This window comes from Anas platyrhynchos, chromosome 2 (genome assembly GCF_047663525.1).
Source record: "Anas platyrhynchos isolate ZD024472 breed Pekin duck chromosome 2, IASCAAS_PekinDuck_T2T, whole genome shotgun sequence".
Lineage (NCBI taxonomy): Eukaryota > Metazoa > Chordata > Aves > Anseriformes > Anatidae > Anas > Anas platyrhynchos.
Genome location: NC_092588.1, coordinates 142,181,556 through 142,206,128, shown reverse-complemented (window position 1 = coordinate 142,206,128; position 24,573 = coordinate 142,181,556). Strand labels below are relative to the sequence as shown.

At 44.2% G+C, this 24,573-nt stretch overlaps 2 protein-coding genes across 2 annotated transcripts in view; both read right to left on the bottom strand.

Moving 5' to 3' along the window:
• The window catches only part of GAD2 (glutamate decarboxylase 2), a 37,892-nt gene extending 28,687 nt beyond the window's left edge, over window positions 1-9,205 (bottom strand). Inside the window, exons 1-6 of the mRNA XM_027450617.3 lie at window positions 8,984-9,205; window positions 8,782-8,841; window positions 8,483-8,632; window positions 7,260-7,493; window positions 3,064-3,154; window positions 2,104-2,216 (exon numbers count right to left, since the gene is read on the bottom strand). Coding sequence (XP_027306418.1) covers window positions 2,104-2,216; window positions 3,064-3,154; window positions 7,260-7,493; window positions 8,483-8,632; window positions 8,782-8,841; window positions 8,984-9,059 — 724 coding nt within the window. The 5' untranslated portion in view covers window positions 9,060-9,205. The remainder of the gene's footprint in view (window positions 1-2,103; window positions 2,217-3,063; window positions 3,155-7,259; window positions 7,494-8,482; window positions 8,633-8,781; window positions 8,842-8,983) is intronic.
• A 1,393-nt stretch (window positions 9,206-10,598) lies between these two features.
• The window catches only part of MYO3A (myosin IIIA), a 119,213-nt gene continuing 105,238 nt past the window's right edge, over window positions 10,599-24,573 (bottom strand). The window contains exons 32-35 of the mRNA XM_072033714.1: window positions 17,841-17,950; window positions 15,193-15,233; window positions 13,488-13,628; window positions 10,599-11,628 (exon numbers count right to left, since the gene is read on the bottom strand). Coding sequence (XP_071889815.1) covers window positions 11,514-11,628; window positions 13,488-13,628; window positions 15,193-15,233; window positions 17,841-17,950 — 407 coding nt within the window. The 3' untranslated portion in view covers window positions 10,599-11,513. The remainder of the gene's footprint in view (window positions 11,629-13,487; window positions 13,629-15,192; window positions 15,234-17,840; window positions 17,951-24,573) is intronic.

Below are 24,573 nucleotides of genomic sequence, written 5' to 3'. Positions count from 1 at the left end.
AATTTGGAGATCATAATCAGGCCTTTATGTTTTGCACGTATCGATACTGTACATTTCATTGCAGAGAATGCAGAGAGCAAGAACCTTTTCTCTGTCTTCACTGGAAGCTGTGATGGTTTGAAAAGAGGAGACAGCATAAAGTGATTTTGATTATTGTCTAAGAAAGCAGAACTTGCACCCTGGGTATTGCTCCTTTTAAAGAGTGAATTAGAAACATGAACTTTCCACAAACCAGACATTACATATACATGTGCCTGCTAGAAAGCCTGTCCTGGTGTTGCTGGTGTCCCAAAAACTGCCTGCCCCAGCTCTGGCTGCCTCAGGACCTATTTTGGCTTGCCCGGCTGCGAACTGGGGATACCCGCTGCTTAGTCAGATAGAAGAGAAGAAGAATTAGAGACATGAATTTATTAGCCTTTACTTTTAGCTCAGAGAACAAGCTCAGAAACACAGAAGACACATCCCCCCTTCCCCCCTGTGTTTGTTTCTCTTCCTACTGCTACATTGCTCCTGAGAGCATCGGCATTTCTGCTGAATGAAGTCAGCTCCATTATCCGTCATGCCAGGTAGCATCCTAGCTCTGCAGACGTCAGACCTGGATCTCTCTCCTCCCGAGGCAGATACGTTTCCTGACTGATGCTATCTCAAGCACAGCGTACCAGATTGGGGCAGATTTGTGCCCAGCCTCTGCCCATCCCATCCTGCTGAGCAGCACTGCTATTGCTCTCCTCTCCCTCACTAGGTCCCTTGGCAGCCTGGCAGGGCTATCCTGGCTGAAACCTGAAAACGGAGGACCTGAATACCAGATGTACTTTGTCAGGTCAGGATAGTGACCAATCAGTGTTACATTTCAAAAAACATTGTCTTAGGAATTGGGCTCATGATACATGTTTAGATCTGTCCCGTGTGATGGATCATGATCTCCAGATCATGGCTCTGGTCAGGACCTCTAAGCACTACAGTAAAAGCTGTCAGAGCTTTTGCTCTTACTGTTTTTTACATAAGGACTCAATGAGAAATAATGTAAACTCTCCTATCCTTTTTCTCCACCTCTGTGGAAAGGACCAACCCAAAATTCCTGCACCACCTCCTTCATGTGCATTCAGATGTCAGAGGTCAGCAGCAAATGAGTCTTGTTTGATCTTCCACACAGCATGAATTTCAGCCTTCATGCACTTAGAGGCTCATACATCCTAGGCTGTTATCTGTAAGGTCTTTCCTTTGGCTTGACAGTCCAAATGCTCTTTTCCTCTCTAATAGGTCAATGAACATTTTTTTTCCAGAAGACCTCCTTCCCCACGAACTATCAGTCTGTTCTCTTTTGACATGCCAAGATGCTCTGCCTAATGTAATATATTTTTATTTTTTTTTCAATCTGGGGAGATAGATAGGCCAAAATTTTTAGCAACAAAGTTCCAGAGTGAGATAGGAGGTGACAAAGTAAAAATCAAGAATAAGTGGAATGATTAAAAAAAATTAACAATGTAGTATGTATTAAGAGTAAATTATTTCTCCACAGTTAATTACACTAATTTTTTGCCTTATTGATGTGCCCTGAAGGAACCAGGTTTCTGAGCCTTCAAGAACTCAGGGTAACGAGCTACCTAGGTACCCCCACTGAGCCCCAAAGGCCAGCTCACATGTGGAAAGCTAAATGCAAACTGTAACATGGGTGGGATCCTACCCATCCACTCAATTTGCTTAAAGGCATGCTACATTTTTCCCTCCTCACTCCAATTCCCCCTGCAGTGATGGAGAGCATTGTTGTGTTTCTTTGCTCCGTTATTAATACAATATTCCTTCTGTTTCATGTAATCCATGGAAAGTGGGGGCAAAGCAGAACTGCAAGGCAATGTCTCTTCTGATTACGTTTCCCATGTGCCATTACAGCTGCTTATAATGCAGTGCAATTTGCTCAGACAGACTCTCATAATCACATCTCTAAAATTCATAAACATGCAATACTTTATCTCAAAGAGGCCACTGGTGGTTATTAGCAAGTGTCCTCTTGAACATGCATATTTAATTATGTTTGATCTCCAACTACAGGGGATGTCATATAGCATAGTCTGAAAAATAAAGAAAGCTTGAAATATCATGTACCAGGTGAAAATATCCCATCGCCACAGCCCCCTGGCCAGCCAACCATCTCTCTCATTTTCCTTAGTGTGACATATTCCAAAAGTACAAACACTGGAGCAATTTCATAGGTGAACCTGAAATGTAGTAATGTCCATATTTAATGCTTTGAGCTACAACACTAACACATCTGTTACCAATATTACATTACATTATAGCCACAATACACTCTATCTTGCACTGTTCTTGCACTGTAGAGTTCTGTTTTACTACACTTCTGATAATCTTCTTCTGATTTCATGTCAGATATCTAAAAGGAGAAATGCCAAGAGCACTGGACACTCTGTTTTCACCCAGTTCAGTGAAACAAATTATGCCCACCTCCTCCAGGCTCAAGGCTTTGCCCTGAATTCAAGAGCTGCTGGCCAGAACCAGACCTTCGCCTTGCCAAAACCTATTTGCATATCTAGATGCATGCACATTAACAGTCCTGTTCATGATGACAAGACAGTTCATAAAGCTGTTCGTAAAGCAAGTGCACAAAAATACTTCCTAGCCTCTCAGTGCAAAAAATACCAAAAACGTTTTAAATTCTGCACCTCCTTTTTACAGAAAGCAATGGCTCTAATTGCTCTATGAATTATACCTACCCCCCCCCCCATATAAATGCAACTGTTCTCTTAGCACACCTTCCATTTCACATATTTATGCATGCAAAACACTAGAATAATTTTTCTGTACATTTTGGGCGGTTAGCAAAGCCGACATCATATTTCTATGATGGAATTTCATAGAAGACAGTCTACAGAACAATGTTGAAATCTTCATGTAAATAAGTAGGGCAATCATTTAAAAAGCAGACAATAGTTTTTCTAGCACACTTAACATTAAAGTATTCCTGTTTCCATTCAGCTACACCAGCTAATACTGTACAGTGTAACTGTAAAATGTTATTTAATATCATGAAAAAATTCTGCTACTTACATATTAGTGTTTGCTGCTGATGTCAGCCAGTCTGCTGCCAACCCAACCATGTCCAATCCAGTTGAAAGTTGATTAAAATATCTAGGATGCCCTGCATAAAATGGAAAACGTTATCAAAAGGCTGATGACTGACTGGAACTATTCAGTGCTGAGCAGTGTATTTACCTAAGGATTTCTATACAGAAGGAAGTGCTTTCAAGGTATGAAATAAAGCAAACAGCAAAAATATATATATATTTTTTGGAAAAGGCAGGATTTCTCTTCTTTCTCATTCCAAATGAAGTAAATCTGAATAATTTCACTGAGCACAGAATAATGCATTCCGGCATCCCCCATTATTCTTTCAATGTGCCTTGAAAATGAGCATGATGGTGCCTCACAAAAACAGCGGCTCACTCCTGGTCGTGTGTCACATGTTGTCACCGAATGGGTTTGTGCCTGGCTAGGTTTGAAAGGCACGCACGAGACACCATCTGAGGAGCTTGCCAGTACATATAACATCAGTGATGAATGGCTAATGATTATAATAGATGGGGCAAAATGAGAAAATGGAACATTTTGGTGACTGCTCTGCACATGACTCAAAGGCTGATGATTGCAGGAAGATGGCAGGGAAGGTGGCGGTACTTGTCATTTCTTCCCTGCCAAGCTGCAATTACAACAGCCTGGCTGCTTGCAATTGTGATTTTAAACAAAACCAGCATCGCTGCCACATCAGGAGGATGCACAAGAATATCCTCAATGGGCTGATTGTCCATTTATGTGGTTAATCTAATTGGCTCCTGATATTTTTCCAAAATCCCGTCAGAGATTTTTCTTAAAAATGTGTCTGGAGACATTAAAACAAGGAACAGAAACCATTAAAACTCCCCCCCTTTTTTTTCGTCTTTTTTCTAGTTGTTCCCTGCAAGCTGCTGTTAAGTGGCACAATTACCAGTACAAATTAAGGAAGGTTAACAATTATCTAAATGCTGTCTGACGTGAAGGAAAGCCTCCTCTGCCTCTAAAACACCTGTCCTGACCTGCAGACGAGGCTCTGTTATTGCCGCCACAGAAAACAAAAGATAGAGCAAGATGATTGAGGAAACGCAGACCCAGAACCGAGGGAAAACTTATCTCTGGTCTCCGGTGGCCCCTTATCAGGCACAGACACGCGGCTCATGGAGCAGCACAGGGAATCACTCCCGGTTCCCAGCTCCCTGTGCACAAAGGCACTGGCTGGGCTCTGGGGGCAGAGCACAGGGATGAGGGGCTGGAGGGGGGTGGGCACCAAATCCAGTCCCTGCATCCTTCGTCTGTGACAAACCCGGTGCTCTCTCTGGCCTGTTTGGCTGCATTTTGCCCTGAGCTGCCTCCTTCCCCACCAGTGCCGCCCAGGGCACGTGGGCGAAGCCCTCTGAGAGACCCAGCAGCAAGAGCAGGATCTGGCCCCTGCTCTCCCCTCGGGTGGGTGGCGCTGGGACACGAGTGTGCCCTGCTACTGCCACCAAAGCCACACACAGCCATAGCCGTCCTGCACCAGGGGCTCTGCACTTCCCCGGTGATGTTCTGTTTTATCTATTTATTTATTTATTTTTGAGATTTCAGTATTTGTATCTCTGGTTCGACATCAGCCAAGCTCCTAGCTAGCTCCCAACTTCTGCCAGAAATCAGCAAGGAATTATGAGCTGAAAGCCTTTGGTGAATTTTTAGAAGACTCGAAGAGGCCAGAAAAAAAATTGTTTACAAAATAAATCCACCCTGAAAAGCTGAGGAATGAGAGAATTCCTATCTCCAGCCACGGCGGCATCTCAGCAGCTCTCTGTCAGCACCCAGCCCCAGGGGACAACCTCGCTGTCATTGCCTGTTTCTTCATGGAAACCTCGCAGCCCACCTCACGCTTTGGGGACGAAAGGGGCTGGCTACAGGGGCGGGATGCGACAGCCTTGCCCTGGAGCATGGAGGGGGGTGCAGCGCTCTCCCTGTAGTAACAACTCCCTGTAGTAACATCCCCTCCCTGCAGTGACATCTCCAGAGAAGGAGCTGCTGCTTGCACAGACACCTTCCCTCAGTGCCCCGCTCTTCTGCAACGCACCCTCAGCATGCCACGACCACAAACCCACTCCGCCAGCCTGACCCCAGTCCCAGCCGCCGGGGATTTCCATCCCTGTGGCACCCCAGTACGTGAGCGAGCTGCGGAAAATTGCGGCTTCGCTTGACAGGCAGGCTCCGGGCAAGACGAGCTTGTGAGAGGGGCTCAGAAATCAGAGCTTGGGTGCCTCCTGCCTGAAAGGCGCTTCGTTTGTCCTGGCCATCAGGAACAAAGCGGTGACCATGACAGACACACAGGACATGGGGGCGGTGGGAGAGCTGTGCTCCACACCGAGAGGTTTATCACATGCAGTGCCTTCACACGCACCCCTGGATAAATCGTGAGGTGACGGGCCAGGGCTGTGACAGGCCAGGGCCACGCTCACACCACACCACACCACACACTGCCCTCACAAACCCGCTTCCACCACATCCCTGATGGACAGACACGGCAGGGGAAGGCAGAGAGGTGCGGATGCCTTCCTCCTGCAGCCCCTCGGCCAGGCACCTGGCCCTCCGACCCCTCACATCCCCACCGGCCATCAGTGCTGGGCTGTGGGGTGCTGGCTGTGGCCCCAAGGCTAATCGAGGCGATGCGATTTCTTTTCCAGAAACCTCACCTCTCTGAGGGCATTTCAAGTGTTTTACTCTGAATAAACGGGGTTGGGTGGAAATATGGCACATTTCGTGCCTCCCAGCCCTGCCACCCCAGCACCGCTCCTCTAGCCTGGAAAGTGCAATTTGCATCAAAACAACAACAACAAAAAATGCAAAGAAGGGAAAGCCTCGCATATTTAGGCAAGGGAACCGATAACGCTATTTTGAAGGGTCTTTTTTGGATGCAGAAAATAGCTCTGTTATATCAAACAGGCTTTCACAAAGCAGGTTAACGAAAATTGCTCAAGAAACCCTATTCTTTGATTTCACAGATTCACAGACCCCGAGTTTCACAGCGTTCAGGGAAACGTTTCCTGCGCCCTGTCCAGACACATCACAAGGATCACTGGACTCATCGACTGTGTTCCAGCGGATATCATTTACCCAACTATTTATTCTGGTATTTTACAGACCGTTGTGACAGCATCAGACCCGTATATCAAAAGCACCCAGCTGGATATTGCTGCCCCTAAACGAGGAGGATTACAAAGATCCCCCCCAGTGGTTACTGGGATCAGTCTGTTCCCAAAAGGTGACAAAACCTGGTTTTTGTTTTCCCCGCAGCCTCGATTCACAAAGCAGCCTTTTGTCTCTCTCGGTAATTGGCACGCACTGATTTTTAGGCAATTTCTCAGCAATTCAGATTCCCACTAAGAGCTCTCAGCACCCCGCGTTATTTCCCAGTCCCGCTGTAATTGTCGCTGTGCTTTTTGTCTGCTCCTTGGCGTTTTATTTAAGGTGGCCCCGGGTGGGGACCTGGGGCTCCCCCACGCGTGGGCAGGCCCCCTGCCCCAGTTTGGCCAGGCAGGAATCAACTCACCCCCAGTGAAAAATGAACAAAAAACGGCTATTGAAACAATTCGGGGATCATTTTTATTCCTCGAGCCTGAAAAAAAAAACAACCCACCACAATATAAATCCTGCAGACGCTTCTGCCAAATTTTCCAGGTTTTATGTCCTCACGCAGGTAAGGGGAGAGAGGTGGCAAATGGCCGCTGGGCGCTCGCACTTATAGGATGCTTATTGAGATTTGGGGATTTTGGCCGCTAAATGGGGTGGTCCCGGTCCCCTGTGCCCTCCCTGCAGGGATGCCCCAGCCACCCCTGTGCTCGGCATCGCCATGTCTGAGAGGAGCAGACCCGGTCCCAGCCCCTACCAAGCAAAATGGACAAAAAGGGACGGGGGGAAGTTGCGAAGGTGGCTGCCGAGTGCCACGCTCGACAACCCCAAAACACGGAGGAATTATTTTAAATTAGAAAGGGTGCGTGAGGCTGCACCGACTGCCACCGCCACGGGGCTGCGAGGGCTTTATATCGTTTAGGAAAGCGATCCCCGTCCCTGCTAGAAACTGCCTGCAGCTGGCAAAATACAGGGGCTGCTCGCATCTCTGATGCTTCAAGATAAAATGAAACGACGCCTTTAATCACTGGATGAGACCATACCGGGTAGAAAAGGAGGGCGGCTATTACCTGTTTTAATTGCATACTTCAGGGTTGTCCTGCAGTTCAATAAAATTTCTTCCAAGGTTTGTGGCTGGTCTGCCAGTTCCCAGTTATATTCTTGGAGCAGCTCGTTTGGGTAGTGGAAATCAATAACTTTTGTCGATCTATCAAAACTTTTCACCACATACTGAAGTAAAATGTCCACAACGTCTTGGAGGAAAGACATCGTTGTTATTTCTCCGTTGCATGCTGGCAGAAGGTCTGGGAACGGAGAAAGGAAAAGTTAACTTCATTTTATGACCTTACACACAGATACTGGGCACAGGCTTCTCACGTTTATGTCTGGGAAATCTTTTCTCTGTGTTCAATAAAAGTGGATTTTATTTTTATTTAGTAAGCAATTTGGTAAGATCATATTTTAAGGAACGTTTTCAGAGATTTAGTTAGATTTTCATTTCCTACTAAAACAGCAATTTTTGCCTGCAGTATATTTCAGACCAATTTTTACGACTATGAGCAGGTAAACAAGAAAAAAAAGGGAAAACGATCAGGAAAAAAAAAAAAAAAAGAAAAAAAGAAAAATAAGGACTGGAAAATAAATGTTACAAGAAGCACACGAAAACCTGTCATTTGCCTTGCAAAAATAAAAGACCTTCCTCGCGAGTGCCCAGCATAAGGCTTGCCAGGGAACTTGTTGATAACCAAACGCCTTTTTCGGGGGCGATGCCGGGCAGCCCAGCAGCACGCACCCGGCACCGCTCAACGGGATTGAGCGGTGCCCTCAAAGCCCTGCTTGGGGCAGCTGAGGGTACCCGGGGGCTGCAGCACAAGCGAAAAGGGGAAAGATAAAAATAAATGCCCCCAGCTGAAGTCAACCGGTGCGAGCCCGCTTCTCCCTCCTCGCCGCCACCCTTAATCGCATCCCAGGCTCTCCAACGGGAAGGTCGCTGCTGTCGCTGCCCCGTATAAAAAAGCGACCTGCAGGCTCCAGCACGCCGGGGGGCTAATTTATTTTATGCTGCTTTTTTTTTTTTTTTTTTTTTTTTAAATTTTCATTTTTTTCGGGATTTTTTTTCTTTATTTCTAGCGGGTTTGGCGGGGCTCGGGGCCGGGGCTGGGCGCTCCACGGAGCCTCCTCGCCCCGTCGGGTCCCCCCGGCCGCGGCACTTCCCCGCTCGCAGCATCCTTTTTTTTGGGGGACTTTTTCGGTCTTTTTCAGAGCCGCGCCGCCGCCCCGGGAGCTCCGTTACCTGTTGAGTGCAGGAAGGCGTAATTCACGTCGGCTTTCTGGCAGCCGCAGGGTTTTTTGTCGCAGGTGCAGACCGGCCGCGGCTCCGCTGCCCCGGGGGCTGCCTTGGCGCCGGTTTCCACGGGTTTCTCGGCGTCCCCGTAGAGCAAAGCTTGACAGCGACACGGACACACACGGGCTCAGCACCGCGGCCCCAGCCCCCGGTCCCGTCATCCCCCCCCCCCTCCAATTCCCCGGCTCGGGGGGCGCATCCCGCGGCCGCCCCCAGCCCCCCGCCGCCGGGGGCCGCCCTGCCCTTACCGCACAGCTTGTTCCCCAGGCCTCCTGTCAACTTCTGCGCCGCTTGGCACCAGGCTCTCGCTGCAAGACAAAACGCGGCCGACAGCCGTGGGGACGGGGGGCGACGAGCCCGGCACCCGCCTCTCCTTCCCCGGGACCCCCCAGCCACCCCCTACCTCGGAGCCCCGGTGGCCGCCGTCGGGGCCGCCCGGTGCCCCCCTACCTGTGCCGGGGCTCTCGGCCGCCGCGGAGCCCTCGTCGGCCCCGAAGGGCCAGAAGCCGGAGCCGGGGCTGGCCATGGCGCAGGGGATGGGAAGGGAAGGGAAGCGGAGCGGCGAGCTGCAAGCCCCGGCGGTCCGAGCGGGTGTGCCTGGGGAGGGTGAGCTGAGTGTGTGCTCGTGGAAATGTGCGTGCAAAATGTGTGCGGCTGCGCCGGGCGGCGGAGGGGCGGGGGCGCCCCGGGCACGCGTGGGTGGGAGCAGCGCCCGTGGGCGCCCCCGGGGCCGCGCCGCGGAGCTGCCGCCGCGATCGTGACCCGCAGGCGCCGCCCGCTGCCGCCCCCCGGCTCGGAGCGAGGGGGGAAACCGCGGAGCCCCCACCCCGGGGCTGGCACCGACGGCATGGGGGAGAGCAGCCCGACGGCGGCTGTGTCCCCCTCCCACCCCTTCGCAGCGGGCTGTGCTGAGCAAAAGAGGGGAAGGTTTTATTTACCCGTCCCGATTTGACTCTGAGACCCCCCCCCGGAGCTTCGGGGGAAGCTTCCCCTATTGGGATGAGATGGAAAGCGCTGAGAAATTGCCCCCTTTTTCCTCTCCCCATCGGCAGGGCTGCGAGCAGGGCGTTGCTGGGGCGGGGAGGGGGCTGCCCCACCGGGGGCCCCGTCGGGCCGGGCTACGGGTGGCGGTGTCCCCGCTGCTCCTCTCTCCTGGAGTCCCCTCTCCTGGCGGGGCTGTCGGCAGCCCCGAGGGCTCCCCGGGCCTCCCTGCGCCCTGAGGAGGCTGCACCGGGGGAAGGAGGAGAAGCCCTGCTCCCCTCGCTTCCCCAGCGTCGATTTTGGAGGCACCCGGCGCTCCCCTGGGGGCTGCAGGAGCCGTGCCCACCGTGGTTGCTTCTCCTCCCGCAGATTTCAAGTGTTGAGCCCACAGATTTTGAGCCCTGATCCCAGGAGGAAGGCAGGGGAGGCTGTACCAGGCCAATATAGTGCCCTGCAGCGAGCCCTCATCACCCAGAGCCCACAGCCAAACCCTGGGGGCTGCCACAGCTGAGGGCATCTCTGAGGGCATCGGCTTTAGGGAGATGGAGAAGGGCACTTGGGCTTCCCATGGCAAGAGGCCGCTGCGAGGTCTTCCCCACCTCCCCCTGTTGTTCCCCAGTCCCCTATTTCATCACTTCTGGGTGGAATTCAGACAAAGCCAACCGCATCACTGCCTTGTGCCTTTTTATTTACGGTTTTAATAATACATGAGAAAGCAACTTTAAAATGGATTTCAAAATTTAAACAATTTATCACAAATTTTACTTTGCAGCAAAGTTTAACCCAGTGCCGTGGCCTCATAGCTTCTTCGAGACTGGGAAGCAATTGCTACCTGTCCCTGGGGCGAGGCCAAGTGTCTGGGTGGGGGAAAACAAAAACCCAACCTCTGTGGCTTGCTGCTGCTAATTGTAATATTCAGGAGAGCTAAGCAAGAGAGCAGGATCAGGCCTTTATACGGGCTTCATGAAATTTGCCTTCTCTTGTTTTGCAGCTGGGAACATGCAATTATGAATCCTGAAAGGAAGCACAGCAATTATCTGCGTGGTTTCTGTGAAATAAGGTCTTTTGAATAAGGAATCGGGGGAAATTTTGAACGCAGTGGCTATTGCTTTTATTTCTATTTAATTTCTAGTGGAACTGATTAAGAATGATCATTACATTTAGGCAGCAATCAACCAGAGAGCGTCTTTCTATTTCTTTCTTGGCACCCCAGAGATTAAGATTCCTAAAAAATCTAATGCAAAGCAGAACAAAGCAACACGATTTAGAAGTTCATCGTTTAGTCGCAAAGCACAGAGGCAGAGGACAGGGCTGGATATACTTCCCATAAATAGATGTCTCCAACATAAAAATTATACACACAATATTGACCTTTAAAACTGGCTACTAGCTTTACAGTTAAGTCAATAATGAAATAAACTGCTATAGTATGCTATCCAATTAATCAATTCATTTGTTTCATTACAGGGACACCACATTACAGTTCATCCTCAAATTTAGGCATTGTAAACCTAAAATAAACAGAAATTCCCCTATGGTGTTCTTGTAATTTTTTATTCCTGTAAAACAATTCATTAGAAACAATAACTAAGATTTTCTGAAGGTGCATATGGAAATTTGAATGCTTAACTTGGAAACTGTAAACTAAATGATCTATTTTAATTAGGTAAGACTGATGAAACACACAAAGGAAAGTGATATGCACTGAGAAAAGTAACCTAGATTTAAGCTGCTTATGTTTAATAATTTTAAGATGTAGCAGTAGTATCTGAAGAAAAACCTGTTTTTTAATTATTTTTTAAAGTATATGGTACATGACTGACAGTGTCCCTTTGCAACGGTGTTGGGCTGTAAACTACAGTAATTCGTATTCACATGAACACACACGTAAACTTGAAACATCGCAGATTAAAAAAAAATAGGATGCTCATGGTATAAAATGATAAAAAAGATTATGCTAATAAAAGCCAAATGGCAGCAGCAACAGCAGCAGCAGCAGCTAGAACTGCTGGATAAGGCGCCGGCGCTGCGAGGTCTTCCGCAGCAGTCTTCTGTAGTCATAGGGATTATCTTCGGGTTTACTCTCTTCCAGGGAGCTTTCGGCAACCCTTGACCTAGGGATTAAGCACAGAAGTGTTTCAGAAATTAAAATAAAAACATTTACCTTGGCAAACATTCTTAATCGACTGTTTAACCTCCACCCTCAGGACAGGAAAAAAGAAAAAAAGAAAAAAAAAAATCAACCGACTTTGCAAGGCCTCATCTCCCCGTGCTGCATCAAGCAGGCACCTTAGAACAAACACATTATCCGGAGAGCAGACGAACACAGGAGAACAACATGTTCTTCTGCGAAGGGGACATAATAAAAGGACATAAAAACACTGAGAACACGTGGGTGCTTTGCAGCAGTTTTTGCCTACTGGCTTTGAACCAGATTTTCAGCTGGTGTAGGTTTGTCTGGCCTGTGTTTAACCTGCCTGTTGAGCTCATTGTAAGTGTCCATTTTGTCTTATTATTATTATTATTTTTTTTTTTTCAGATGGCAAGCCAGCTTGGGAAGCCAACTCTGACAGGCTGGAATGGTGGCCTAACACCAGGTGTTGCCATGAAGTAAGATTAAAAATAAACCTCAGCTATTTATTAAGGAGATTAGTCTGAAATAACTACACAAACATATACTACAACTGTGCCGCACTGCTGGTCCTACACCAGTGTCGAAGGTAGACAGCCAAAAAAACTCAGTGATTCATTTCTCCAGATCTAATTGACTGCATAGTTTTTACATCCAGGTGGCCCCATTCAAGAGACACTGAAGTGCAGAAATGTGTATCAATTGAATTTAAGACAAAGATAAATCCGCCCTCAAAAGTAGCAGTGTAAATTTAAGAGTTACACAGATTTTTTTTTTTTTTTTTTTTTTTCCCATTTTGGCTATTTAGGATGTAATCAGACAGCATACAGCACAAGGTCTGAATTTTCTTTCAATGAGCTCAGTGGCAAAATTCTCATTCATCTTACCAGACCTCACACAATTCTGCAGCTTTCTAAACAAAGGGTGAAAGATTGGAGTAATTAACAACCCCAGAAACGCAACATTTTCCAAGAGATGTGAACTGTGTGGTAATTCCCTGATATTACTATTAGGTTTAATTCCATGGCTTCACAACACCTTTCTAAAACTAATTGAGATGCCACACGAAAAATGCCAAAAAGTGAAATAAGTAAAAGGCACAAAATGCTCTACAAACATTTTTGCTGATACGTGTTCAAATCTCAGCAATCATCCTAGACTTGGTGTTTTCCTTGGTCTTTTACTTAGGTCGTTTCCAGGTTTTCCTTATATATACGAAGACACAAGGAGATATATAAATATATATAATTGTGTGTATATGCGATGTGTGCTTGTGCATTGATGAAAGAATACGAATTTCCTTTGCCCAGCAGAGGTCACCCTCTATGAAGTCTATGTGGGAAGAGAAGAGGTAGAGCAGACCTTCCCTTCAGAGTTTTTTCCTGACTGTCCACCTTGGTGGTGCCCACCACAGGCTGTAAACACACATGGTGCTCCAGGAGAGCAGGAGGAGGCAGATAAGCAGGTGTCTTACCTGCAGAAAGCAGGCAGAAAATTCGGCACACATCTAACCTGCTTAAAGCCGGACTGAGTCAGAAATACAACTCCTAGATTCTGCTATAGTTGTATTCAATTTTAGATCAAAGATTTACAGCAGGAGCTCTGTCCATCTCATCTGGAGTTTGGGAAGCCAAAACTGGCAGGCCGAAGACAAATCATGCTACTGTTTGTCAAGTTTTCAGCTCCACATATTCCATGCTAATTTGGCAAGATTCCATGAATTAAAAAATAGATTTATGTCTAATGTGAAAGTGTGATTTTTTTTTTAATTTGCATATGCATTTTTTCTCAGTGAGTATATACAACCTTTATTTTTTCCTTTTATTATTTTGTATGACTTACCGTTCAGTAGCTCTTAAAGTTGAAATCCTGCGCTCAGCTGGATGTCTCTTCTTTTTTGTGATAGAGCTGCTGTCCTTTGAGGTGGAATCAGGAGATGAAATTTCATGGTAATAGACATCTAAGTCTAGCACTTTGCTCAGACTGTCAATAAAAAATAAATACTCCAAATTAACAACCTCACTTTTCAACATTAGGTTCAACATTAAAAGTAACACAAACAAATACCATTTTTGGTTGTTTATGTGTTGAGGGTCTAAGGAAAAAAATATATAAACACAAGAAATCTGTCTTTGGAATGTGGCTGCTGTATGATGCAGATATGTAGAATTTTGCAATGGGAAATACTTTTAGATGTTCATAAAGCAAACATATATAACTGAAAGAGCATGGCTTTGCCACTATACTCAGTAGAGAGGTATTTTTATGGTACAGTTCACCTGGCCTATTTTAGATATTTCCTTTAGGAAGATATCAATAATTTTCCTAAAGATACTTTTTTTTAGTAATCAATTGCCTTTTTTTTAGAAATCAAGTAACTCCTTGATTTCTGTTGGTGTGCTTGACTAATACAGAGTCAGCACATGAAAATAGATGCAGTCATGGAACTGTTTTAACTAGATTTAAGATGAGTGAAACCAAACTGAGGCCAGATGGGAGAAACACTAGATGATGATGATGATGATGATTGTTTGCTAAACACAAGATGACTGTAGATGTGGATTGTTTTCAAGACCCAAATGGTATCAGAAAAGCTGTAACTTAGAACCGACATGGATATTAAGTGAGCCCTTGAAGTAGTGGCACAATCAAGGACAATTTAAACTGTGGTTTAATGATGCTAGATGCAGTGAGCACATCTTATGGGCGTGTAATGTCATGTAGCTTCATTGAAGATACATGTTTTTAGATATGGAGCTTGATTCTGCAACCTCAGCCAAGGATAGCACTAACAGCCCATTCATACAGTGCTCAAGTATCTTGCATCTATGAGGAGGCCAACATAGCATTACACAGGGTCACTGGGGAACAGCAAAAAGCTTATGTATAGAAACACAAACAATACAGAGCTAAGATATAAGTCAGAAGCTGTGCACAAAGTCTACAGCACATGTGAGGATCTAAAATACAGGAAGGCAGAATATATGATTCTATGATTCCATATGTATTGCTTCGTTTATTTCTACAGAAATCTATCAAAACAGGTTAGTTACACTGAAGAAAGGCTTCTGGTTGACATTTCAATATCTACTCTTTGCCTGTTATTAATGTATTACTGTTATACCTTACTGTTTCCATTTTTATAATCTATTTCCAAACAGTCATATATTTTTAGGAGAGAAAATTAACAGCCTTTGTATTTTTGCTACCAAAAAAAGAAGTGGTTGCTCATTTACTTTGACTGGAATTTTAAGCACCTTCAATTATTTTCTGTGTCAGAACTATCTTTGATGTGGACCTTATCTTAACTTATTATTGTGCTTGTGTTGCCATGGTAAAGGGCCATGCTGCAGTAAAACTGAACAACTGAATTCCATAATGGATTTTTGTTGCTGAAAATTGCATGTTTAACTTTGTATATGATGCCCTTCCTGTGAATCACCAAATCACCATGCTTTTTTTAATGCTTTAGTTTCCTAGTTGAAGTGCAGCTAGGAACTATTTCTAGAGAATTAAAATTACAATAGTGAAATAATGAAAAAATTACCTTTCTTTTCTTGGTTTCCGTTTTTCATCTTGCATTGATTTCTAAAAAAAAAAAAAAGCACAAAATTATTTAAAAAATACTGTAAGGAAATTTTATGCAAAGATATGACTCATCAATATGCTAGGTAGGAAAGTGTTGCATATTTTTTTGTTTAATGAAAATACAGAGAACTTCATTTGTTGAGCCATAGAGCAAGTGTGCTGGAAAAAATCTCTTTTCAGACTGTGACTATGCATGTCACTGGGAATGTGTTGAAATGCTGTGGAAAAAAAAAAGTTAAAGTAATTGCGATTAGAACAACAATAATAAAAAGTAAAACTTCCATGTATCTGTAGCTGTTTTAATGATGTTCACGACACTATCTCCCTGAAGCAAGTTTACCTTGACGCCATGAGAATTTCCATGTGTACAGGCAACACGGTGGGAGAAGGCATAATCCTGTTCTCATTAATACCAATCCAGCGTCACAAGTTTTAGTAGGATAAAATTGACAAAGGCCCATTTAATAAAAAGTATGCTGGGTGGAAAAATCGTCTTTAGGATATGAGACATCCAGAAATGCAGAGGAGGGAGACTGATAAGGAATGTGAGTAATTTCTTATCTCTAACAGATTTCTGTCCTTACACTCAGGAAGATTTTGTTGCAGCATCTAAAGCGCGACGTAAGCAGTATTTTTAAGTGCAGATGGTCTTAAATTTGCTATTATTTTGGCCTTGATTATGTTTCTCTCAAACCAGTGAACACTTACTAGAATTTATGCATTGTAACACTGTAAGGCCATGAGAAACAGGAATCCTGGTGGACACGCACCTGTCTGCAGGCAGATGTGCAAGACATATAATCTCAAAATGACAGACTGATTTAAAGTAATAACCACCCAAATAAGCTTTTAGTGGCTTGTATGAACAAAGGCCTATTGTCAGGCTTCATTTACACCGGTGTACCACTTTAGTTCATTTGATGTGTATAAAGATGAGTGAGAATGGAAGGTGTCTAATCAACATCTATAATGTGGTGTGAGAGAAATACCTGTTTTTACAGAAGGGGACCATAAACAAAGGATTTTTTTTTTTTTAATGCATTCATAGTGCATGCCATAATCTGGGTAATCTGGGCTTGATAATGTGTGAATAGCATCTGATCACAAGATTTTTTGTAAGGCAGAAAAGCCATGAAAGCTGGGAAAAAATGACTCTCTGGTATTCTAAGTCAGAGGTCAATGACTTGTCCAATGTTCAAGAACAGAACTGATAGGTCCATTTTATAAGTTTCAGTGTAGTATAAATTTATTCTGACTCTCCCCTACCAGTGAATTTCATATCAGGAAGACAGGCTTCTCTTTTTCGCACCCTCATGAAAAATACAACTAAAATCAAAGTTAATAATATTTAATACCTTGCAAAACTGCTGTTAAAAATTTGTTTAAAAAATCCCCAATATCATTGCAGTTTTTGTCTGTACTGATGTGATGTCTGTTTTCTGCTATGGAGATGGCCATGTAACAAATTTGTGTTCATAAAATACGGTGTTCCTGCCTGCATAGTCTCAACTTTCTAAATATGCATTTGCCTTGGAATTACACATCTCCTCAGACATTTCCCAATACAGAATTCAGTGTCATGCCTTTCACTTCAGTCCTTTATCTTACCAATCTTGTTTTCACAAAACAAATCTCATTCTTAAGTGCCAATGTATTTTTAAGGATTTCATTTCTTTTCAGAATATCATTGTTCCCAAGCTGTGTTATTTCAAAGCCCTCATAATAAAATACAGCGGTATTTGTCTTTTTTGGTATGCCAGACACAACTCTCCCTAAAGGCCCTTGTGACACCTTCTGTTGAAAGGAGAAGCAATTGCTACGGTTAGTTTATTAGCTGGGCTCTCACCGGCTGCTAAAATAGGTCACTAAGATACAGGCACCTCGAGCAAATGACATTAATTGCTTTTTTTGTTGGAACTGCTTTTTGAGCTGCTTTTACATTTTCTCTCATTATGCTTACTTTCTTGCTCTTTCTCTCTCTCTCTCTCTTTTTTCCTTTTCTTTTTCCTTTTTTTTCTATATATTTAAGGGCACTGAAGTCAAGAAAGGAAAGCAGACCTTGGTATCTGAACTTGGACCAAAGGCTATATATAGAGGCACTCAAATCCATTAGTCTCCTGAGCTGTTTGTATTTGCCAATTCCTTCATAATCACAATCTGACACATTTGTAAAGGAAGTCACAGTGTGCATACTAATACAGCCTATTTTAATATTTGCTCTCTCTGCAAGATTGAGCACTAATTTAGACACTCAAAATAGTTCTCCAAATGAACCTGTTTTTCTCCCATGACTTACAAAGAAACTACAGAGAGTAGGCATTTCCTCTAGGTACTGAAAGTGCAAATGCTGCTTATGCATATAATGAATGTACATATGGTTGGGTACAAAAGTAAAAATTGGCCTGATGTAGGGTCCCAAGCTGGGTAACTCTGAATTTTAATAATTTCAAATCTAGTTTGAAATTGGGTGTTTATGGCTTGCTTCCTTTCAGAAAGGCACAGCTTTTATGCTGTATCAGAAAGGAATACAGGAATCAGGCAATTAGAGAGTATGTTTAGGTGGGAATTATCTAGCAGTTTTAGCCCACAAAAACTTGCTAAACTCACATGTATTAGAGTGTAGTAGGTGGAGTCATCTGGATTGTTTAATGTTTTGGGCTTCCGTGGCCTCCTTGGGGGTCTCTGTTTTGGGCGAGAGTCTTCAACTTTGGCTGCAACTACGGAAAAGAAGAAAAAAGTAAGGCTTATTTCTTCATGAAATGGGAGGCTTTTACACAAAGAGAATTTCACTGGAGAGCAAAAAAATCCATTTAGCCAATTTACTGCTTGCAGTCACTCAAGAAAGCAACAGTTTTGGGCATTCCCATATCCAGACTGGAAAGGAGAATGGGTTTATTTACTTGATTCCTGACTACCCACATGGACTCACATAATGAGTCACCCATTAAGGTGTCAAATGTGGGGACCAGCATTAGTTCTCTTCTCTACCTGATTCAAAGGTTGCTTCTCTATATTATTATGATGTAGATTCTCCCCTGATGAGGCTGTTCTTTTTCAAGCCAAATGACATACCGTTGGGCAACAGAGCATGATCATGCCCATAACATCCAGAGCAATCCAGTTTAGATTCTCTGGTTTAGATGTAGTCAACTCATGGTCTCTACTTCAACAAAAACTTTCCACAAACATACAAGGAATGTATTCATTCTAATGGAAACGAAACCAAGATTTTCAAACAAAATGGAACTGCTGCCTTCTGGTAATGTCCAGGCTCTAGGTTTGACACTGACTTGTGGGCTATGTAAGAGTCCATCAAAGAAACATCTCTGCACTCATCAATGATGATAGTGTGAGGGTGGAATAAAGATCTAGGTTCAATAAATTACTGAAATGCATTCTGCTCATCTACTCCTCTTTCACATGAAATGACTTTGACTCCATAACCCAGGTGTGCTAATTACATATGATTGGGTCTTAGAGGGAAGAATGTACTTCGTTCTCTCATGGCCACCAGAAACTCTTTCACACTATAAAAATAAAACCTCTCCCATATACATCAGACATCTTTTTAATTATAGAGGTAGCATGATCATTTAAAATGAGAAACGGTCAGTAATACATCAGTGTTGACTCCTGCAAAATTAGCTGTGTAAGTTTTTTTTTAATGTGTGATAAATAGAGGCTTGTAAAGGTCATGGATATACAGAGGAGCCAGAATGAATAATGTTAATTTAAAATGTAGTTGGATAATGATTACATTTATTGTTTTAGTTCCTTATCTAGAATGCAGACTGTTTCTCATGTAATGAATGAACAAGTACCTTTTAAAATTTTGCACTTAAGAGAACGATGGTGTTTTTCTAAGTCAGGGTACAGATAATTCATGCTAAACAATGATATTTAGATGCAATACATTCGTTTCACTAACCTGTATTAAATATAAATTACATTCTTTCATTTGAGTAGGTATGGAAGGCCTGACTGTGCTCTATGTGGGCTGTTGGTACCCTGCTGCATTTCAAATGGACCACCTGGAGTTATCTGAGTTTCCATTTGTGACTGAGTAGAGGCAAACTTTCCCTGTTGTATTTTTAAACACAATGGGAGCCTAAACTGGAAACAATACCTTAAAACAAACAAACAGAACCAAAAACAAAACCAGAAAACCAAGCACATAAAGTTCAGCGTAATTTAAGAGAAATACCTAAACTCTTGTATGTAGGGCATTTACAAAAATTGTATCAAAGATCCTGACTGCTAGAAAAATAAAATGAAATCAAATTGGAAGCTCTAAGAAATTCTCAAGGAAAAGACTCTCATAATACCTAAAGATTTTTATTGTTCCCCAAGAATCTATAATGATGTATGCTGTTACATTATTTAATTCATCACTGTCAAACATATGAAAGCATTCTCATATTCTAGATAACAATTATTCCATCTGAAATTAGTTATACACTTCTTGCATATGTGCTCTGCAAAGAAGACTCATCTTACATTTTATAAAATTATTTTGATAATGATAAGGGTTTTAGGAAAAAATAGCTAATTATCTGGGCTCATGCATGTTATATATGAATGAGCTATGCAAAAGAACCGAGGGGACAGAAGTATCCTGCTGGGGCAGCCAGTATTCTATGCCTGGGCATCTTGTTTTTATTTCTTAGAATTACATAGAGGACTGAAAATGCAATTCTGAGTTTTTCCTTTAAATTACACAGCATGTTAAAAGTAGCTTGCTGGATTTACCTTTCTTTGTTTCACCAGAAAGTAAACTTGTGATTTCCCTCTACACTTAGATGTCTCTGTTCATTGCTACTGAAATACAGCTGATGTGGTAGTTGTTTGTTGTATTGGATAACTCACTGCACAAAGTAAGATTTACTTTTTATTTACTGCTGATAGTTCCAGAAATCACTTACTTGGTAGAGTTAAAGGTGGAAGGCAAATTAAATACTCAGTCCTGATAAATGGTGAGTTTGATGTGCTTGTTTTGTAGATGGCCTATACCTTTCTGCGTTAAGCAATGAAGCAGAAAGGAGTAAAATCATTCACTTATTAAATAGGCCAATTATGTTGCTTCTATAGACCATAACAAAGAAAATGTTTCTTTTGAAGCCTGATCTCTCCATAGTAAAATACCTTATTGTTTATTTTTGCTTAAAATCCTCCTGTAGGAATGTTTTTGAACTTAACAGTGAGCGTGTGTCATGTTGTAATCCATGCCCAGGAAGTTAAATCTCTCTGCTGCCCAAAGCTGAAGCAGACCATCACATTTGATCAAGTGATGGTGGGAAGTTTAACAAAAGTTAAGCTCACTCTCCAAGAGAATGAACAAGTTACACTGCAAAGGGTCAGTCAAGGTGTGTGAACGGTGTGGCTGCCTATTTAATGTATGCGTATCCTGAACACCACCACAAACCACAGAAACTGTAGATAGCAGTGCACATTTGAAACGTTCAAGTACAGGCAAGAAATGCTTGAATAAAGATGAGTCAGTATCACCAGCTCTTTACATTGAAATGTATCTGCACATCCTGACGTACAATGATAAACTTGGAAGACAACAATCTAGAGGAATCAACATCCATGGATGCTAATGTAAATTAACATATGACTTACAACAGATCTTATACCAAAGACTGCAGAAATAGTGCGATAAGCATCTAAGTGATGAAAGGTCTCTGTTTGTTAGGCCACCTGGAGAAATAGATAAACCTGTCTGCAGGCCACCTAAGTGAAATGTTACTTGTTTGATTCAGCATTGCTCCACATCTTATGGGGACAGGAAGTAAAAAGGTAGTCTAAGAAATAAGCAGGAAACAACAACAACAACAAAGGAACAAAACACACACACACACGAAACAACCAGACAGTAGAACCAGTAATTGTCTGGGTTTTGTTGGGGAGATTGGCAGTAATCAAAAAAAATGCGGAGGTAATAACTGGAATTCCAGGACATGACAACAATAAATTAACAGCTATTACTGCTTACAACATTTATGTGCATTCCTTTTTGTTGTGCTAATTGTACCAAAAAAAAAAGTAAATTGAATTTGGGAAATGCACGTAGGAAAAACACTATTCTCTAATGTTCTGGTTAGTAATTTTTAGGAATTGTTTGTTCACAGAATGTTCACCCATGCCAAGATTTGGAAATTATGGTTGATGGGCACAAGCTTTTAGCGATCTAGAAAAACATAGGGGGATTACTAGGAACTGCAAGGGATGGAGAACTTTCTAGTTGCACCCAGCAGGAGATGACAATGTTTGATCTCTCATGCCTAAGTCCTGCCCACCCCACCAAGAGTCTCAGTTTCAGTCTCTGGCTGACACTGATACTCCCATATCTGAGAGTCTGGTGGCAAAGGCTGATTGTTATTTAGGAGAGGATGTTATAGGGAAATGGCTTTGCTCCACTTCTTCAACTTCCCTCATCTCATGCTCTGCCAATGGATCTAACCAGCTCCCAGCACAGATCTTCTGTGCCCTGGATGCTTGGTGCCCAAAGAATGGCCAAACAGCACAAGCACTTCACTGCCCTGCTTTTCTCCAGTCCCACTCCTCAGTGCTCCACGGCTGGCCACTCTGTCCTCTGAGGAAAAGACTGGCCTCTCAATGCTGCTGTGCTCCCCCAGCACTAGAAGAGCTCCCTTTTTCCTGCAAAGACTGCCCAAGTACTCAGTGAAAACAGTGCTGTAGCATCCTACAGCAGGAGGAATCCCGGGTGAAAACCCTGCCTGACTCATGGCTTTGTGTAGCTGAATAAGCTCTCAGCTGCACAGGAGCTCCTTGTTCCCAGTGAATTTCATTTTAAATATAGAAAATTATCTTCCAGAGATTTCGTACTTGAACTGTCATTTAATACTTACAAAGATGAGCACCATTATTCATCTGGTAAAAAAAAATAAATCTGTCCCCATCATGATCATATTCCCACCCCTTCAGGTTTTGACCTTAAAAAACTAGATAGCAGCCATTTGTGTATCTATGCTAACACTGCTGTAACCCCAAGGCTCACTTGTAGTCCAAAGGTGCAGCCCTGGGATGTAGCCATTATGTTTGCTGAATGTATTTAACAAGAAAATATAACCTACTTGGTGATTTGAGCCATAGGGAATAGTGTTTATTCCAGTAACCTTGTGCAGCGTACCTGTCCTGGTTTCAGTTAGCACAGAATTAATTTTCTTCCTAGTAGCTGGTGGAATGCTGTGTTTTGGCTTAGGATGAGAAGAGTGCTGATAACACCCCGATGCTTTAATTGTTGCAGAGCAGTGCTTATACTAAGCCAAGGACATCTCAGCCTTTTGCTCTGTCCTGCCAACGGGCAGGCTGGGGGTGCAGTAAGAGCTGGGAGGGGACAGACCCAGGACAGGTGACCCAAACTAGCCAAAGGGGTATTCCATACCATCTGACGTCATGCTAAACAATATATAGGGGTGGCTAGCTGGGGGGGAGGGGGCCGGACTGCTCGGGGTTAGGCTGGGCATCGGTCAGCGAGTGGTGAGCAATTGCATTGTGCATCACTTGTTTGTACATACTATTATTACTTTCCTATTATCATCATTGTATTATTATTGTTATTATTTTTATTATTATTTTGTTATTATTATTTTCCTGTCTTATTAAACTGTCTTTATCTCAACTCACGGGCTTCACTTTCCATTTCTCTCCCCCGTCCCGGAGAGGGAGGGGGGAGGGTGAGCGAACGGCTGCGTGGTGTTTAGCTGCCGGCCGGGTTAAACCACAACAGCCTTTTTGGCGCCCAACGTGGGGCCCGAAAGGTTGAGATAACGGCAGATCTGACCAGAGTGTGTTAAACTAAAATTGGTGTAAGGATTAGACCTGCTTAATAGTCACTTGTCATAATGCTGATTGCTTTAATCTCAACTTTGCTGCGCCTGTTTTCCAAATTGAGTATTATAGTACATTATTTTCCGTATTTACTCTCTGTCGTGTTGTTTATCCTCTCCGGGCCCTGGTTTCAGATCATTATGGTGCTGTGTGTTGTAGCAATGGCTTATGAGACGATGAAATATGTGGTCATGACTCTAACTTGTTATTTGTATTCAGTAACATCGTCGACTCTGTACTTTGGAAACTGTATCTTGGAAACTATTAGCAATTATACCTATTGTTTTTTTCCATTAAGGAGTCAATCTGTGGAGGGGAAAGGGGAGGATATTTTTCCTTACTTGCTTACTCTCCCTTTCTCCTTCACCACCCCTGTATCCTCCTGGGTCACTCTGCCTTCCTCCTTCACCACCCTCTTATCCCCTGAGCTTGTCACAATAGCTCTCCAAGATATTGAATATTTCTGGAATACTCAGAGTACCATAGTCTTGTTGTTCTGCCTCATGAATGCACTTCAGGTTCTGCTTAAAGTTAAACAACTACTTGGGAAGCTCTTCTGGAGATCTGCCCGGGGGCAGGATAGTTGTGGGTGGCAGGGAGTATGGGCGGATATGGGCAGGCATCTAGAGCAGTTGGCACCCCCAGTGTGTTGGAAATTCACCCCTGAACAATGGCAAAATCCTCAAAAACTGGCAGAATGCTTGAAAAAAAGGTGTCATGATTCTGGCAGTTCTAAAGTAACACAAATCATTGTAACGTGCTGGGGCCTGGCTCATGCCTATCGAGCTGCCATTGATACTGCTATCAACTTAGTGACAGACCCTGCGGCCACTCCAAGCCCTGTGACAGATCCAACGGCCACTGTGACCCCTACGGTGGACTCGGCAGCCGCTCCAGTCCCAGCTCCTGCAGCCGCTCCAGATCCGGTTCCTGCAGCCGCCCCAGCTCCAGCTCCTGCAGCCGCCCCAGCTCCAGCTCCTGCAGCCGCTCCAGTTCCAGCTCCTGCAGCCGCTCCAGTCCCAGCTCCTGCAGCCGCTCCAGTCCCAGCTCCTGCAGCCGCTCCAGATCCGGTTCCTGCAGCCGCCCCAGCTCCAGCTCCTGCAGCCGCTCCAGTCCCAGCTCCTGCAGCCGCTCCAGTTCCAGCTCCTGTAGCCGCTCCAGCTCCAGCTCCTACTGCTGCTCCAGTCCCAGCTCCTGCAACTGCTCCAGCTCCAGCTCCAGCTCCTGCAGCCGCTCCAGCTCCAGCTCCTACTGCTGCTCCAGTCCCAGCTCCTGCAACTGCTCCAGCTCCAGCTCCAGCTCCTGTAGCCGCTACAGCTCCGGTTCCTGCAACTGCTCCAGCTCCTGCAGCCGCTCCAGCTCCTGTGGCCGTGTCAGAGAAACGAGCTGTAGCAGTGCAAGTTGACCCTGCAGAGGGTATTCCAATCCCTGTGGCAGACCCTGTAACAAAGTCAGAGAAACGAGCAGTAGCAGTGCAAGCTGCCCC